Genomic DNA, 17,058 nt, shown 5'->3' on the forward strand with positions numbered 1-17,058 from the left:
TATACAGTTTGCTCAGGGTCTCACAGACCTGTTCCAGGTTCAAAATCAGGCTGTGTCCACTACTTTGCTCAAAAACCTGGACATGGTCTGGCCACTCATCACGGAGAAGAAATTCGGCCGACGTCTGTCATCCCCAGCTCCTGGGTCCCCTGGAGTTTTGCCTAGTGTTCACCATAGGGCTTTCTCACTATTCTGTAATTTGACATATGTATGTTTCTTGCAGAAGTAGAAAAAGTTGTACAGCATTGATCTCTGAAGTCAGCAGAAACCAGGGTGGCATTGGCCCTTGTTCAGTAAAGCATGTATTTTGTCCCTGGTTTACCTCCTAGAGGGGCAGGAAAATGAAAGAGAGACTATTTTCTTGGTGGGCTTCTCTGTGGGTGAGAAGATAAGTGCTTTATTCTAACTATTTTCTCCCTTCCCAACAAGAAGCGGCCACGTGCCAAGTGCAGGTGTAATGTGGAAAACTTGACTTGCCAAACTAGGCAAATGTCTCTGCAGTGGGGATGGCCGGGAGTGTCTGCGTGGTTTCTGTCTAGAATGTGATTGTTAATATCCACCCTGTCTACCACCCTGGGGCAAGTTAAGACCAAATGAAAAGCCATGTAGGATGCTTTGTGCATGAGAAAGGGTCAAATGAAAATAGTCAGGTGAACACTGTTTCATTACCTCATTTTTGCAGCAATCTGAACATTTTTCAGGAGAAGGAATTCAGTCCTTTGGCGTGCAGCTCAGGCTTCCACACAATGCCCACACCTGCCTTTGAAAAATCCAGAGACTCTTCCTTTCAGATAACAATACTGTAAGAACTAGCAGCTCCCCACCTATTCCATGCCTGGCTCTACTGTAGCAGAAAGAACAGACATTTTCTCATGTCATCTCTACAGGGTTTTGTCTTCTCCAGTTTGCATGACTGAGGGTTAAAAAGACCAAAGGACTTCTCCAAACTCAGAAACTTAAGCCAGAGTTGTGCATTTGGACTGAACCAAATGATCAGTTCTTGACCACCTGGCAGGGATGAGAGGAATGAGAGCTTACCACCCTGTGAGAGGAACCAAAGTGAGTATAAGACGCCTACACTGTCCACCCTTGCTGGGGTTCACATTGTGTCTAGTAATTTTCTTCTCCTCCGGGTGTTTGGGGCTTCTTCACAACTTGGAGTAACTTCTCCTTTTTTTATCACTGCATAGATCACTCATTTACAACACGGAGACCTGAAGACCACCACCCTAAATCAGTGCTCAGACTTAGCATCCCCAGGAACAGAACAGTCTGGGATTATGCACCCCCACCACCAGGGGCTATAACAACATCTTCCCTACATCACTCACAGAGTGTTGGAATTTTTCTTTTTCTTTATTGGACTCAGGGCTTCTTGCTTACAAAGCAGGTGCCCTAATTCCTGAGCCACACCTCCAGTCCATTTGCTCTGGTTATTTTGGAGATGGGGGTCTCTCAAACTATTTGCTGGGGCTGGCCTTGAACCTTGCGCCTCCTGTTCTCAGCCTGCCAAGTGTTGGGATTACAGGTGTGTATCACCATGCCTGGCATTAAAGGAGACTTATAAGGAAGATATGTGAGTCCCCACAGATTGATAGGAAGGGAGGGAGGCCTGGCTTGGGAAGGGCAAGATCTGGCAGTTCAGAAGGCTTCCGTGGCAGGCACTGTTGGGTTCTGTCTTGACACTGTCAGGATGTGAATGGTCATGACCATTTTTCAGCCTCTGAGTAGCCTACCCAGGGCTCATGTGTCTACACCTTGATTTGGGAACATAAAGGCTAGTTAACAATCCCACCAAACTGGGTCCAGTAGGGTAGAGGAAATCCCCCTCTCCACTAAAATACATTGGAACATTGTTATTGATAGCAAATAGGCAGACATTGTTCAGGGGGAAAATTCCTAATAAAATTATTGGACATCCAGTGTTGGAAAGAGCATATGGAGAAAAAAAAATGATTCCAAAGCCAGGAGAGAGATGTAAATTGGCATGCATTTTCTGAAGAGTGATTTGTCAATTTGTATCAAAACCTTTTTACAATGTTTAGATCCTTTAATCAAGCAATTCCATTTCCAGGAATAGAGATGCAGCAATCAGGCAGGTGGGAACCTGGCAGTACCAGATTTTCCAAGCAGTGTTTGTATAATTGTGGATCAGTGGGGGAGAGAAGAGGACCTAACAATAGGGATTGGTGAAATGAGACCAAACAGAAGGTGTGCCTGGAGTCCCTAAAGGCTGTTTTGTGGCACTCATTGGGACAGGAAACATGTATACATTCCTTTTTTTGGTAGGGCTTCATGCAAAGCAGGTGCTCTACCACTTGAGCCACACCTCCAGTCCATTTTTCTCTTGTTATTATGGAGATAGTGTCCCTTAAACTATTTTCCAGGACTGGCCTCAAACCTTGATCCTCCTGATCTCAGTCTCCCAAGAAGCTAGGATTACAGGTGTGAGTGCCTGGCTAAGTCAACTACATTCTTAAAGAATGGATGGTAATCTCTAAGCCCAAGACATTTTTGTTTGTTTGTTTGTAATACTGGGGATGACCCTCAGGGCCTTATCCTTGTTAGGCATGCACCCTACCACTTGAACCATGGCCTTAGCATTTATGTTTTTGTTTGGATTTCGACATGGGCGGTTTTCACTAACTTGTCCCATGCTGGTCTGGAACTCTGCATCTTCCTCTTCTGTCTCTCGAGCAGCAGGGATTATAGCTAGGATTAAGAGCCACTGTGCCTGAATTAGACATTCCATTAATTGCATTCCATCTACTCATTTAATTCCAATCAAACCTTTTCTTCCTTCCTTCCTTCTCTCCTTCCTCCCTCTCTCATTCCTTTAAACACTAGCAAGTATGCATGTTAAAACAATATTTTGTTTTTTTTTTTTTTTCAATTTTTATTTTTATTTTTTTTTCATTTTTCTTTTATTATTCATATGTGCATACAAGGCTTGGTTTATTTCTCCCCCCTGCCCCCACCCCCTCCCTTACCACCCACTCCACCCCCTCCCGCTCCCCCACTCAATACCCAGCAGAAACTATTTTGCCCTTATCTCTAATTTTGTTGTAGAGAGAGTATAAGCAATAATAGGAAGGAACAAGGGGTTTTGCTGGTTGAGATAAGGATAGCTATACAGGGCATTGACTCACATTGATTTCCTGTGCGTGGGTGTTACCTTCTAGGTTAATTCTTTTTAATCTAACCTTTTCTCTAGTTCCTGGTCCCCTTTTCCTATTGGCCTCAGTTGCTTTAAGGTATCTGCTTTAGTTTCTCTGCATTAAGGGCAACAAATGCTAGCTAGTTTTTTAGGTGTCTTACCTATCCTCACCCCTCCCTTGTGTGCTCTCGCTTTTATCATGTGCTCATAGTCCAATCCCCATTTTGTTTCTAAGAAGTGCTTCTGGATTGCTAGAATCAACATAGTAAAAATGGCTATACTACCAAAAGCAATCTACATGTTTAATCAATTCCCATCAAAATCCCAATGATATTCATCACAGAGATTGAAAAATCTACCCTAAAATTCATTTGGAAACACAAATAGCCAAGGCAATACTCAGCAAAAAGAGAAATGCTGAAGGTATCACAACACCCGACTTCAAACTATATTACAAAGCAATAACAGTAAAAACAGCATGGTACTGGCACAAAAACAGACATGAAGACCAGTGGAACAGAACAGAGGACCTGGGTATGAATCCACACAGCCATGCCCACCTTATTTTTGACAGAGGTGCCAAAAACATATGATGGAAAATAGACAGACTCTTCAACAAATGTTGCTGGGAAAAGTGGTTATCTTCCTGCAGGAAACTGAAACTAGATCCATGTTTATCACCCTGTACTAGTATCAACTCAAAATGGATCAAGGACCTTAGTATCAGACCTGAAACTCTGAAGCTAGTACAGAAAACAGCAGGGAATACTCTGGAAGCAATAGGTATAGGCAAGGACTTCCTCAATAGAACTCCAGCAGCCCAGCAACTAAGAGAAAGGATGGACAAATGGGACTTCATGAAATTAAAAAGCTTCTGTACAACAAAAGAAATGGTCTCTAAACTGAAGAGACCACTCACAGAGTGGGAGAAAATATTTGCTAGCTATATATCAGACAAAGGACTGATAATCAGAATATGCAGGGAGCTCAAAAAACTAAACTCCATCCCCCACCAAATCAATGAACCAATAAAGAAATGGGCAACTGAACTAAACAGAACTTTTTCAAAAGAAGAAATCCAAATGGCCAAAAACCACAAGAAAAAATGCTCACCATCCCTGGCCATAAAGGAAATGCAAATGAAAACCACACAAAAATTCCACCTCACTCCTGTTAGAATAGCTATCATCAAAAACACCACCAACAACAAATGTTGGTGAGGATGTGTGGAAAAAAGGAACCCTTGTACACTTCTGGTGGGAATGCAAGCTAGTGCAACCACTCTGGAAAACAATATGGAGGCTTCTTAAAAAACTAAACATAGACCTGTCATATGATCCAGCAATCCCACTCCTAGGGATATCCCCAAAGGAATGTGACTCAGGTTACTCCAGAGGCACCTGCTCACCCATGTTTATTGCAGCACTATTCACAATAGCCAAGTTATGGAAACAGCCAAGATGCCCCACTACTGACGAATGGATCAAGAAAATGTGGTATCTATACACAGTGGAATTTTACTTAGCCATGAAGAAGAATGGAATCTTGTCAGTCACAAGTAAATGGATGGAACTGGAGAACATCATCTTAAGCGAAGTTAGCCAGGCTCAGAAGACCAAAAATCATTTGTTCTCCCTCATGTGCAGACTTTAGATCTAAAAAAATGCAGTAATATTATTGGATATGGGTCATACACCAAGGGGAGAACACATACAGAAGGAATAGGGAAAGGTAGGAATCCCAAAACTTGAAAGTGCCCACTGCAGAGGAGCTAATATTGTAACCTTAAAATGACAGAGGTCACTATGGGAAGGTTACCGGGAAGTAGTGAAGAGGTCAGGTAGAGATGATTCAGTTCGGGTTGTAACACGTTTGTACATGGAAGCAATGCTGGGAATCTCTCTGTATAGCTATCCTTATCTCAACTAGCAAAAATGCTATGACTTTCTTATCATGCTTATATCTTCTCTTCAAAAAATTGGAGAAGAGGGCAGAACAGGTTCTGCCTGGAAGTGAGGGGGGTGGAGGGAGAGGGAGAGGGTGGGGGGCAGAGGGGAGAAATGGCCCAAACAATGTATGCACATATGAGTAAATGAATAAATAAACCAAAAAACAAAAACAGAAGTGCTTCTGGGCTGGCATGGAAAGCCTCTAGCTAATTATTGCCTTGTTTGGATATCCCAAAAACATTGCAGTTTTTTTGAGCCTTGAAATTAGGTATGCTACCTTAAAATAGCTTTGTCTTCTATAAGATTATAGTTCTTGGATGCTACATAGTGAGGAACCTTCATGTTGGAAAATGGAGGGTTTGGGACTGGGGCTAGATAACACACTCACCATCATCCCATTCTAGTTCTGTGCTTGGGTCTGTTGAATTAGTGTTAACAGAAGGACACTCCTCCTTTTGCTGGGCTCCTGGACATCCAAGCCCAGGAATTAAAAGTTCAGTTCTCACTTTTTCTCAGCAAGGTTATCTATTGGCCTCTCTAAAGCCAAATATTTGTTTTCTAATGAAAGTGTTAGGAGATTTGGCAGTGGAGAAATGTCCTTGCATCTAGCAAAACTGGCATCTGTTTTGTTTGAATCAATTTTCAAAGATTATGTGTTGCATTTTAATGGCACTCCAGGGACCTCTGATGTGTGTGTCTGAGAAATGAGAATGGGCATTTTATATGGATCCCAAGTAGATAAACCTCCACCCTGTCCCCAGGGAAGGGGTCATAAAGCAAAATATTATTAATCCAGAAGTGAAGGGTGGGAAGTCGTTCCAGAGATGATACTTGTTATGATATTGATGGCTCCCCCTCTTCTCATCTTGGATTAATTTTGACCCAAGCTGGGCATTCATCAGAGGCTGCATAATTCTATCTGCATTTGGAGAATTTTTTTAAAAAAGATATTTATGAAGACATCAACTTCAGTCAGTGAAATAAGACACTTAGAAAACTGCAAACCATGCCTCAGCTTGACATCGTGAGAGCAGTTCTGCGTGAAGCTGTTGCTATTGATTTAAATGATGGGTAGGTGTGGGGTAGGCCATAAAGTTCGCTATTACTTATTCAGGAAACACCATGTGGATTGGTATTAAATTACCAAGATAATATTAATAAACAGGTTAATATTTAAGGTTCAAACTTCAACTGCCTCTATAGTAACTAAGAGATTAACCATGTACAGGGATCTTTTCAAAAAGAAAATCAGGTTGTGTCTTCCACTGCAAACACCTGGGCATGCCTTCCCTTAGCAGTGAGTACAGCCTTACTCTGACCCCGGCCTTGATCTGTAAGCTTTGTAGGATCCAGCCCTACCCCACACATCATTCTTTCTCTAGTTACATGTTCTTCCCTTCTCTCTTGAACTCACCTGAGTGCTTTCCGGACTCAGGCTTGCTTTATTCCCTGGCTTTGTCTGGATGTTGCTCTCCTGGTTCCTTACAGACCTGGCTCCTCCTTGTCTTCTAGACATCAAGGAAGCCCTGGCCCTCCTGAGGCCTTGCTTTCCTTCAAGTTATTCCATGTGTTTGTTTAATTGTTCTGATGACTATTTCTGCAAGCCTGAAAGTAAGCACCAGGAGATCAGAGCCCTGGCCCTCCTCCCCTCTCACCCCTTCCACCCTACCATGGAGAGGAACATCTGCTAAAAGAGAGGTACAGCATACGTGTCTGGGGATGAGGGAAGGAGAGAGGGAAGGAAGGGGAGGAAGGGAAGGGAAAGAAGAAAAGGTAGGGAGAGAGGAAGAGAGGGAAGGAAGGGAGGAAGTAAGGGAGGGAAGGAATGGAGGAGGGGGGAAGAGAGGGAGGAAGGGAAGGACAAAAGGAGAAGAGAAAAGGGAGGAGGGGAGGAAGGCAGAGAATGAAGGAGAAAGGAAGGAAGGAGGGGAGGAAAGCAAGAAAGGAAAGAAGGAATACAAGAAGAGGAGGAAGGAAGGAAGGAAGGGAGTAAGAGAGGAAGGAAGAACAGGGCAAGAAAGGGGCTTTGCCAGTTCCCACCAGCCCTTCTGTAAAGTCACTAATCCCATTCATGAGGAATCCACTCTCATGAAGTAGTTACCTCTTAAAAGCCACACCTCTTAATACTGTCACATTCACAATTTAGTCCCAACACATGACTTTTGGAGGGGACACAAGCATTCAATCTGTAGCATGAATGAAGCTCTTGTGTCTGCTGAGGAAAAAAAAAGAATTAGCAGAGCGAGCCAAATGCAGGGACTGGAGGCTACAGTAGAGATGACTAACATTGCAAGCTTAGAAGTCGGACAGTGGAACTGCACAGTTGCACACTGTTCCTGTCCCCATCACTAACATGACACATACCTTCCTTGTGTGCAGTGGAGTAAGAAGATGAAGTGAGAATCGTGGACACAATGTCTCATACCTGTAATCCTAGCTACGGGTATGATCCTACAGAGATCATGCCTAATGCTAGCAGAGATTCGGAGGATCATTGTTCAAGGTCATCTCAGAGACTCTCAATAGGCTGGTCATAGTGACACACATCTGTTACCTCAGCTACACAGGAAGGTAATAGGATAATCACAGTTCAGGCCAGCCTGGGCATTAATTCAAGACCCTATCCCCAAAACAACTAAAGAAAAATAGCTTGGGGTGTGGCTCAAGTGACAGAGTGTCTGCCAGCAAGTGTGAGTTTCTGAGTTCAACCCTCAGTACCACAAAAAAAAAAAAAAAGATAAAAAAGAGGAACACAATATCTACTTGAAATACAATAGAAATCCACTATTTTTCTGAGCGCATATTGTACAAGGGTTTCACCATGGTATTTTGCATATGCACTTACTGTGATTGATCAGATTAACCCCCTCTATTGCTCTTTGTTTCCCCATTCCTTCATTCCTCCTGAGTTACAAGTTTTTAGTGGTTTTCATTATGCCAGCTTCACATAGAAACAGAATTCACCCCCATCATTTTCCCCTCTCCCTCCTCTGCCTCATCCCTACAAAGAGTCCCGAAACAAATTCACGTTACACACATACACACAATTTAGGTGTAGATTCCAAATATGAGAAAACATGATATTTGTCTTTGTGAACCTGGCTTATTTGACTTGATATAATGTTCTCCAGTTCCACCCATTTCTCCTGTAAGCAACATAATTTCATTCTTCTTTAAGGCTGGATAATACTCCATTGTGTATGTATACCACATATTCTCCATCAGTTGAAGGGTGCCTTCAAATCTCTTCTGTCTCTTTAACTTTCTGCTATTTCTCTTAAGTTAAAATTATGTGAAACTTTTGTTTGGAAACAGAGACAAGAGTTTCTTTGGACTTCACTCTATTTTTCCTACAAAAAAATTCCTCGGAAGCTTCCTCACAGGAATGACATGTCAGAAAGTGTCAAGGCTGACGGCCAACAATGAATGAACTATCCTGTTAAAGGAGGGGAAGTCTCACCCGATGATGTTCCTGCCATGGTGGAACATCATCCACCATGGGTCCTATGGAGGTGCCATGATTGGTACAAGTGGAGCCCATGTCTTCTGCTGCAAGCCCATCTGCTAATGCTGGGAAGGGCTCTGCTACAGTTGCTCTGAGTTGAATTACTGGCCCAGAGACTCTAAAGTGCACCCATCCTTCACACAGCATTGCTACACTGTGTGTTAGATGTGGGCTGGATTTTTCACATAGTATCTCATTTAGTGCTTGAACAATTATGCCCTGTTGGATATAAAGGTCATGATCACAGAGAGATTAAGTAAACCGCCTGTCCATTGACAGAAGAGAAATTCATAGCCAGAAGTCAGACTTAAATCTACTCTTTCCAACAATATTATAAACTCCTCTCAAAGGAATTTGGATTATTTTTTACTGGTTGTCTTTCTTTTTAATGTATTTGTTCTAAATATCTTAACATTTTATGACACCTTTCCTTTACTCCCCACAAAATGATAATCCTATACATGGTATTCTGTACTTTTCCCTGCTTGATGTATTTTAGATTATGTCTGCTATCTATATTGTCAGCCTTTGGAATACATGGATGACTGGCAAGTTGAATGTATAATTTTTCTGGATTATACATTCTATCTTCTATCTGTTCACTGGCTTGTTGAAAGTAGAGCTACTTGAAACACCTTTCTGTTTGGGGTCCTTCCAGCTGTGCTGATAGGCACCTGCAGTGATGTGAAACCCTTCCTCTTGGTAATTGGTCTAGATCATGGTGAAAGCCAAGTACTTCAGGAGAATGGAGGGCCTGGTATCAGTCCTCTTTGTCAGTGTCCTGATCAATGCTTCTTAGCCTGGGTTCTCTTTGTCATCTTTTGGGAGAGGCGATAGCTGCTGTTCAGAACTGTTGTAGAAAAAGTGCGATGGAGCAACGAGACCTGTTGAAATGTTTCCAGGAATGGGGGAGGGGGGATAAAGGAGAATGATGGAGGGGGTGAATTCAAGCATGATATATTGTAAGAACTTTCGTAAATGTCACTCTGTACCCTCAGTACAATAATAAATAAATTTTTAAAAATTAATAAAAAAATTAAAAAACCCCACAGATCCCTACCCTCTACCTTCATGCAGAAGTGCATCCACTGTTGTCATTCCAGACTTCACTATATCCACCTGCCTCTCCCTTTGTCACCCCCTTTCCATCCTGTAGTGGAACTGTCCGACCTTTTCATGTTTGATGCTCTACTTGCCCTGTTCTTTCACCCACCTGGCTTCCCCTATCTTGAATTTCCTTCCATACAACTCTACACCCTTTCTAATCTCAAAGATTGCCAGGATCCTGCTACCTTCAGAACAGCTCCCTTGATCCACCTCACTGGAATACTTCCCAGTCTTGTACCTAGACTACTTCTCATTTCACAGTCCCTCACTTCTCTCTTCGTCTTTAGCACCCTCACCCCCTTCAGTTGCCCTGCACCTACTAGGGGCTCAATAAATCTTTAGGAGCGAATCCCATGGAAAAGACTGAGGTATGTGCTACATGTCCTTCGGCTCTAAGAGACAACTAGACTGTACTTTCCAAACTTAGGACACCTCACTCATTAGGAAATTGACAAGCTGCCTAACAGTTTGAACAGACTCCAATGCATTATAAATGTTTGGATATAACCACCATCGATGCACAGTCGTTGCAAAGCCAATCAAAATGACCTTGTTTTCTTCCTCTTTATCTGTGTGTTTCTTGGAGCATCATATCCAAAGGCAACTGGAGAAAATGGGGAACAGCTGGGACAGGGATATGTCTGTCACACATTTTATATTTGGAACTGATAGAAATTGGAATTGGTAGAAATAGCCAGTATGAATCTTCATCAGTTGAAAAGGATGGAAATGATTTCAAAATTATACCTTGCTTGTTAGCATTTAAGGACAGTGACTTATCCATCTTGATACCTCTTAGGCTAGGGTTGTTGTTCGATACACTTTCTCAGTCACAGCACTGTTGATGTTTGGAGCATGTTATGGTTGAGGGAGGAAGTGCCCCCATAAGACAGTGATCCCCAATGTAGCAGTGTTCAGAGGTGGTGAGGACTCTGACTTCATCCATGGGTTAATTCATTGATGGACTCATAACTGAATGGATTATTGGGAAGTGAAGGAAAATGTAGCAGCCAGGGCCTACTTGGAAGAGCTTGGTCCTTCAGGGCATGCCCTTGGGGTCTGTACCTTGCTCCTGGCTCTTTCTCCCTACTCTTCTTTTTCTTTCTCTCTGCCTTCCAGCTGCCATGAGGTGAGCAACTTTGCTCCACCATGGCTTCCAGCAGGACCAGAAACAATGGTGCCAAGTGACCGTGGACTGAAACTTTTGCAACTGGGGGCCAAAATAAACCTTTCTTCCTCTGAAATTGTTTCTCTCAGGTACTTTTTTTTTTCAGAGAGACAGAAATCTGACCCATACAGGCTGGACAATCCTTGGTTAGGGAGATTTAACCTGTGCATTGGAGGATGGTTAACAGGGGCTCTGCCCTGCTTCCCTCACCGCCCACCCAGACTGTACCAATCAAGTATGTCTCCAGACAGTGCCAAATATCTCCAATGGGAAAAATTGCTCCCAGTGGGAATACATTGGTGTGTGTGTGGGTGGGGTTCAATAAATATTTGTTGATTGAACATGTAAAACATTACCAAGTTTCAGTATTATCAATTAGCTTTCTTTTTTTCCCACACAAGTAATAATCCACTCAGACAGATGCTTAAGAGAATCACATTTTGCAAAGTACCTGGTTAGTGGGTGAAACCTTGCTATAACCCACCCCAAAACTCTAGCCTCCACTTTGTTATATACTCCAAAATGTTGTGAGACATGTCTCCATCTGTTACTCTATCTATAAAACTTGGCATTTTCAAAAAGATACCCTTTTGAAGGGGATTGTTTTCATTATAAACTATTTTACAAATAGAAGTGTATTTCATGGACTTCACGCTCTCCCATTCATTAAAAATAATGGATCCTAAACACATATTGAGTCAAATGTTTTCACTTGAAGCAAAGCTATCACTGGAAGTGCAGTGCACATCTACTGAAATAATAACAATTGATGAATTATTGCTAAATAACCACATACATTCCACACCATGGATGGAAGAACGTGTTTAGGGTCAAGAACATACACAGTGGTATTAACACTTGGGAATCGGATGGCATTTCTTGCTGAGGTTTCTTTATTTAATGTTTTTATTGAATATTGAACACTGTCACCCAGTTTATTGAACTGTCTTAGCTCAGTGGGACGTGAACATGAGATGAGCTCTTTTTCCTCTCTCTCTCCCTCCTTCCCTCTCTCTCTCTCTCTCTCTCTCTCCTTCCCTCCCTCCCTCTTCCTTTGGAGATAGGATCTCATGAAATATTTGCCTGGGCTGGTCTCAAATCATGATCCTCCCAATCTCAGGTTTCCAAGTAGCTAGGATTACCAGCTGCTGCCTTTTTTTCCTGTCTTATTGCTTCCAGTAGCACTGGATCATGGACTTCCCGACATCTCTTAGTCAGATCTTGAGCAGACTTTGCCTCATTCTGGCTACTGTTGGTTATCAGCACATAGTCTCAACTGGTGTTCATGGCTCAGTTATTTTCTTTTTAAAAGCATCTATCTTATAATGTATTAAAAGTTTGCTAGTAAGACGTGGCTAAAATAGTGTTTTGCTTTCCCAATTCTCAGTCACCCCAAATCTTTTCCCAATTCTTTCTTGCTCTGTTACTCATGAATGGCTCTCAATGATTCATGCTGTTGGCTCCATCAGAAAACATTCAACCAAGAAAGGAATTTCTGCATGACCTTCCTGGCATTTGCAGAACTGTGGATGAAACTCAGGGCCTCTCACAAGCTAGGCACACACTCTGACACTTGACCCACACTTCCAGTGCTTTTGTTTGTAATTTTATTTTTAAGATAGGCTCTCTCTAACTTTTCCTGGTCTGTCTTTGAACTCAAGGTTCTCCTGACTCCACTTCCCAAATAGCTGGGATTATAGCCATGTGCCACCATACTGCCAGGCTGCTAGCTTTCTCTTAGAACTACCCCTATCCTAACTGCAGTTACATTTAGGATAGACTCTCATCAATATGGGAGCATGGAGAAAAATTCTATTCAGCGTTTTAAATGTTTAATACCAGGGCTTTTGGAAAATATCTGTATTTGCTGTATCAAAAAAATAAAAGCTTAATACCATTTCAGAGAAACTGTTCCTAATTTTCCACAGCTCAGTATAATGAATGACCCATTTTTCAAAGCAGATGTGGTCTAATAGTCCTTGTGCTGCCTTTCTAAAAAGTAGAGACAGGTTCTCATGGACCCAAACAGGGCTTCTTAATGGAGATTTATAACATCAAAAGGGATTACATGGGAACAAAGTAATTATCCTTCATGTATGAATATCAACTCAATTTACAAAAGAGTGAAATTAAACATTCCAGTTAATTACAGGGACATTCTCAACTTGGTGGACCAATTAGGGCTCATTGGTTGCAAGCAACAGATAGCAATTTTTTCCCTGCATTACACAAAAAGGACACTTACTAGCAGCTGTTGGAGACCTAACAGAATTGTGAGGTGGCTGGAAAAAGCCATGTTGACAACAAGGGTAGCACAAAGCAACTGCAAGTTCTTGTTCATGGGGAAAAATAAATCCCAACTATGTCTTCTATTTATTATATGGTTGATATCTCATATCACATCCCATTGGTCAAGCTTGAGTCATGAATCTCCATATTGAATCACTCAGGTAAGGTGCTAAGATCTGGTAGAGGTGGTTTTAAAGTCTCCCTTTTTCACAGGGGGCAGGCAAGGTACCTACTGGATCATCAGAAACACTTGAGAACCCAGCTGGGGAAATATATCCAAGGCATAAAACCAGCAGCAGGACCCCAGCACAGAAACTCGCTTGTGAGGATGCTGCTGCTGCCGAGCCATGGTCTCCTTTGCATGTTACCATCAGCATCCTCACACCTCAGACTCAGGGCCATCCATGCCTCTTGGACTCTGCAATGGATGGAGCCTTCCTGGAGGATACTTGAGGTGCTGTTTCCTTAAGACTTAACTTCCACTGTCTCCCAAGAAGCTTGTCAGAAGGGAAAAAAATGTATCACTTCACGATTTATGCTTTTACCAGCGTGCAACTGAGTACATTCAATTGACTGTAAATGTTTTGTGCATTCTAATTTGTGTCCCCTATTGTCCTCCCCGTTGACTACAGGTTAATGCATAATAGGAAGTGGGACATCCCTCATAAATTCTACATCACCAGAGTAATGTGGCTTTGATGATGCATTGCATTTAAAATTAGCTTTGTCACAAAAGGGTGATGGGGGGCCCAGGAGGTTCGTTGCTGGTGTTTTTTTTTTTTTTAATTTTCCTTCTGTTCTGGAAGTGTGATATGCCTATTTATAGATAGTAATAACAACAGTGTTTCTTCTGCTAGTACAGCTCACAAGGACTCCTGGATCTCTCCCATGCTTTCAGCGTTCTGTAGCAGGTGTCTTAGTTGAGATGGCTCCCGAGAAGAAAGAGTCCTCAAGCTGAAAGGGAGGTCAACAATGCAGGAGACTGGTAATGTTGATCTGCCATGGTCCACTTCAATCACACATTCTTGTGGTTATTTTTTTGAGGGGAGTTTAATATGAATAACATTTTCAGAATATTAGACTAATTGTGGAGGCATGACGTATCTAAATTATTTGCAGGAAGTGATTTATTTTTGTTTCTCTTGATACTCTGACACTCTGGAGGGACTCCTCTGGCTGTGTTGCCCTCACAGGTGTAAGAAAGCAAAATGCAAAGTCAGGTCTACTATCAGAAATACACCCACTGCTGCTCACAGCCTTGCTGTAGAAAATATGCTCTAATGAAAAATTTTCACGTGTTCTGCAATGGTGCCTCTCAAGCTATAGTGTGCATAGAATGATCTAGGAGACTTCTTAAAATGCATATTCAGCTTCGTAGGTCTGGGGTGGAGGTTGAGTGTCTTCTAACAAGCTACCAAGTTATGCTGATGCTGCTGCTTTGTGGAGCACACGATGAATAGCGAGATGTGATAGGATGTTAACTAGGAGAAACATGCATGCGTGCAAGTGCTTCTGCGGTAGAACTGCATCCACAGGAGAAATGAAACAGCTGACCATTGTGGATGGACCGGGTGAATGTAGATATATTAGAGCTAACATGAATTGAGTCGTGACTATTATTTAATGCCATGATTTAGGTAGGCACTGTTCTTACAGCTGAGGGACTGTAAAGTAAAGAGACATTAGTGCCATGCCCAGGTTGCATAGTCGGTCAGTGGCAGAGGTAGAATTTGAATTTAATCTGACTGTGGCGCCCACACTTGGGCATCATACCTGTTCATGGACAGTTGTCCTAACATGCACTTTGTAGGAGTCTTGACATGCCCACCATCATAAACCCCTCAACGAATATTAATTGAATACCTGGGACCAGTTGTAAGGATTTCTGGCTGACAAGAGAAGTGAAGGCCACTAGGGAGCACTCCCTGGTAGCTGAAACCCAGCAAGCCATTTACACATGCAGAAAAACTATGTGCTTCAACTTAATTCAATCATTTTCTATACTCATTGGCTGGGTGGAGTAAAATGACCCATGCTACACAATTAAGAAATGGATGACCTAGGAATTCTGTCTTTGTTTATATTTCGGGTTTCTGAATTTTTTGTTCATGTAAATGTCATATAATGTAAAGTTATCCATTTTATAGTGTACAATTCAGTAGCATTCAGCACAGTGACAATGTTTTGAAACCATCATATCTAGTAAGCATGTGAAAAGATGGTCAAGGTCAAAGTCATCAGAGACATGCAGATCAGAACCACAGTGAGGTCCCATGTGCTAGGAGGACAATAGCCATGACGGTCACAGAGATGGGAAGTAGCAAGTTTCCTCTAGGGTATGGAACAATTGGAACTCTCGTATGCTGTTACTGGGAGTGTGAAATAATACCATTTATGGGAGAAGTCTTAAATGCCATTTAAGTTAGAGAAGTCTCACCAACCTTTGGTGAATGAGAATCTTTGCTTTTGTTCCAAATATATGTTGGTTTTCCCCACTGCTTCTCCCGGAATCTTTGATGGCAATATACAGTCTGTTGGCACACATTATTGCAATAGCCAACGTAAAGTGGTGCCCAACTGCCTATTTTAGAATTCAAGAGTTATCTCCTCATTGCAGTGTAGGCTATTGGCCGTTCTTAGCAGGGGAAGCTGAAGAGTTGCTGGTTGGTTTGTCTGGTGATTATTTTCAAGTATTATATTATCTCAGGTGTTATTTTTACTAGCCCAATTAAGGTGTCCTATACCGCTCCATTGTTCTCTCTGCAAGGTCTTCTCCCTTGTCCTGATCAGGATGTACAGCTTTTCACATAGTCCATGTCTATATCTTAGTAGTTCTTCAAGGTGGTAGGAAACTTCCATTTGAATCATTGGGCAGAATGATACGATGTAGACTGAAGACTTAATTCTGCAGCTTGCTAGGTTTGTAAACTTCGACAAGTCACTAGTATTCACTGTGCCTCGGTTCCCCCAAATAAAACATGGAGTTGTTCTTTTGGGGTTGATGATGATTAAATGAGGTAATCCAGGACAGCTTTCAGTGCTGGGGGTCACACAGTGCTCCATGTCCACTATTGTGCTGTTATTGTGGTTATATCTGTCCCCGTTCTTCTCAAAATTGTACAGCTTGGATCCATTAGCATGCAGTATCTGCTTTCTTTTTTAAGTTCTGTAATTCTCACATCATCTTCCTACAGTGTAATTGTCTTTTTCTTTCTCCATAAACACTTGAACTTTGCCCAACAAGACAAAGAAGTTTTAAATACAGTTTTTGAATGTTTTCTCCAGAGATGCTGACCTCAGTGGGGAGGGGGGACAGTGTTTTAAGACAAAGGCCACTTTATTGTCTTCAGCTGTAGAGAGCAGATGTACATCCTGCAGTCTGCTGTGTGCTGGGCGTTAAATGTCCAGCTTTTGATGAAACGAAGAAGTGGTCACCCTCACCTGTGCTTTACAGGAGCTAATCTTGTAGAAGTGTCTTGATTTCTGTGTGGCTGGGACCCCAGCTGTGACTCTACAGGTGCTAAGTATTTTCATGTTGATGGATAGTTCATTACCTGAACATTTTAAAAACAATTTTTGGCCTGAGATGTTACAAAATTCTTCTTCAATGTTGTTTGCTCGGAGATAGCCACAAATAAGCTGGCTGGCTAGAAAGCTCAGCCCAGCCTTTGTCCAGAAACTACAAGATTGCCAAATCTGTAATGTCTGTGTTTGCAAATTCATCTTTCCTTCCTTCCTTCCTTCCTTCCTTCCTTCCTTCCTTCCTTCCTCCCGCCCCCCTCCCTCCCTTTCTTCAGTTCTCCTCCCCCTCTCCTCCTCTTCTTCCTCCTCTCCTCCTCTTCCTCCTCTCCTCTTCTCTCTTGAGCTTTGCCCCTAGCCTTTT

At 42.3% G+C, this 17,058-nt stretch overlaps 1 protein-coding gene across 16 annotated transcripts in view; it reads left to right on the top strand.

The window, feature by feature from the left end:
• The window catches only part of Rbfox1 (RNA binding fox-1 homolog 1), a 1,956,039-nt gene that overhangs the window by 964,551 nt on the left and 974,430 nt on the right, over positions 1 to 17,058 (top strand). The window contains exon 2 of one of the 16 annotated variants that reach the window (XM_074060414.1): positions 888 to 1,059. The exons of the other annotated variants lie outside the window; for them this stretch is intronic. Within the exon in view, the coding sequence (XP_073916515.1) occupies positions 1,018 to 1,059 (42 nt within the window). The 5' untranslated portion in view covers positions 888 to 1,017. The remainder of the gene's footprint in view (positions 1 to 887; positions 1,060 to 17,058) is intronic. 16 annotated transcript variants of the gene reach the window in all.

The sequence above is a fragment of the Castor canadensis genome, chromosome 17 (assembly GCF_047511655.1).
Source record: "Castor canadensis chromosome 17, mCasCan1.hap1v2, whole genome shotgun sequence".
NCBI lineage: Eukaryota > Metazoa > Chordata > Mammalia > Rodentia > Castoridae > Castor > Castor canadensis.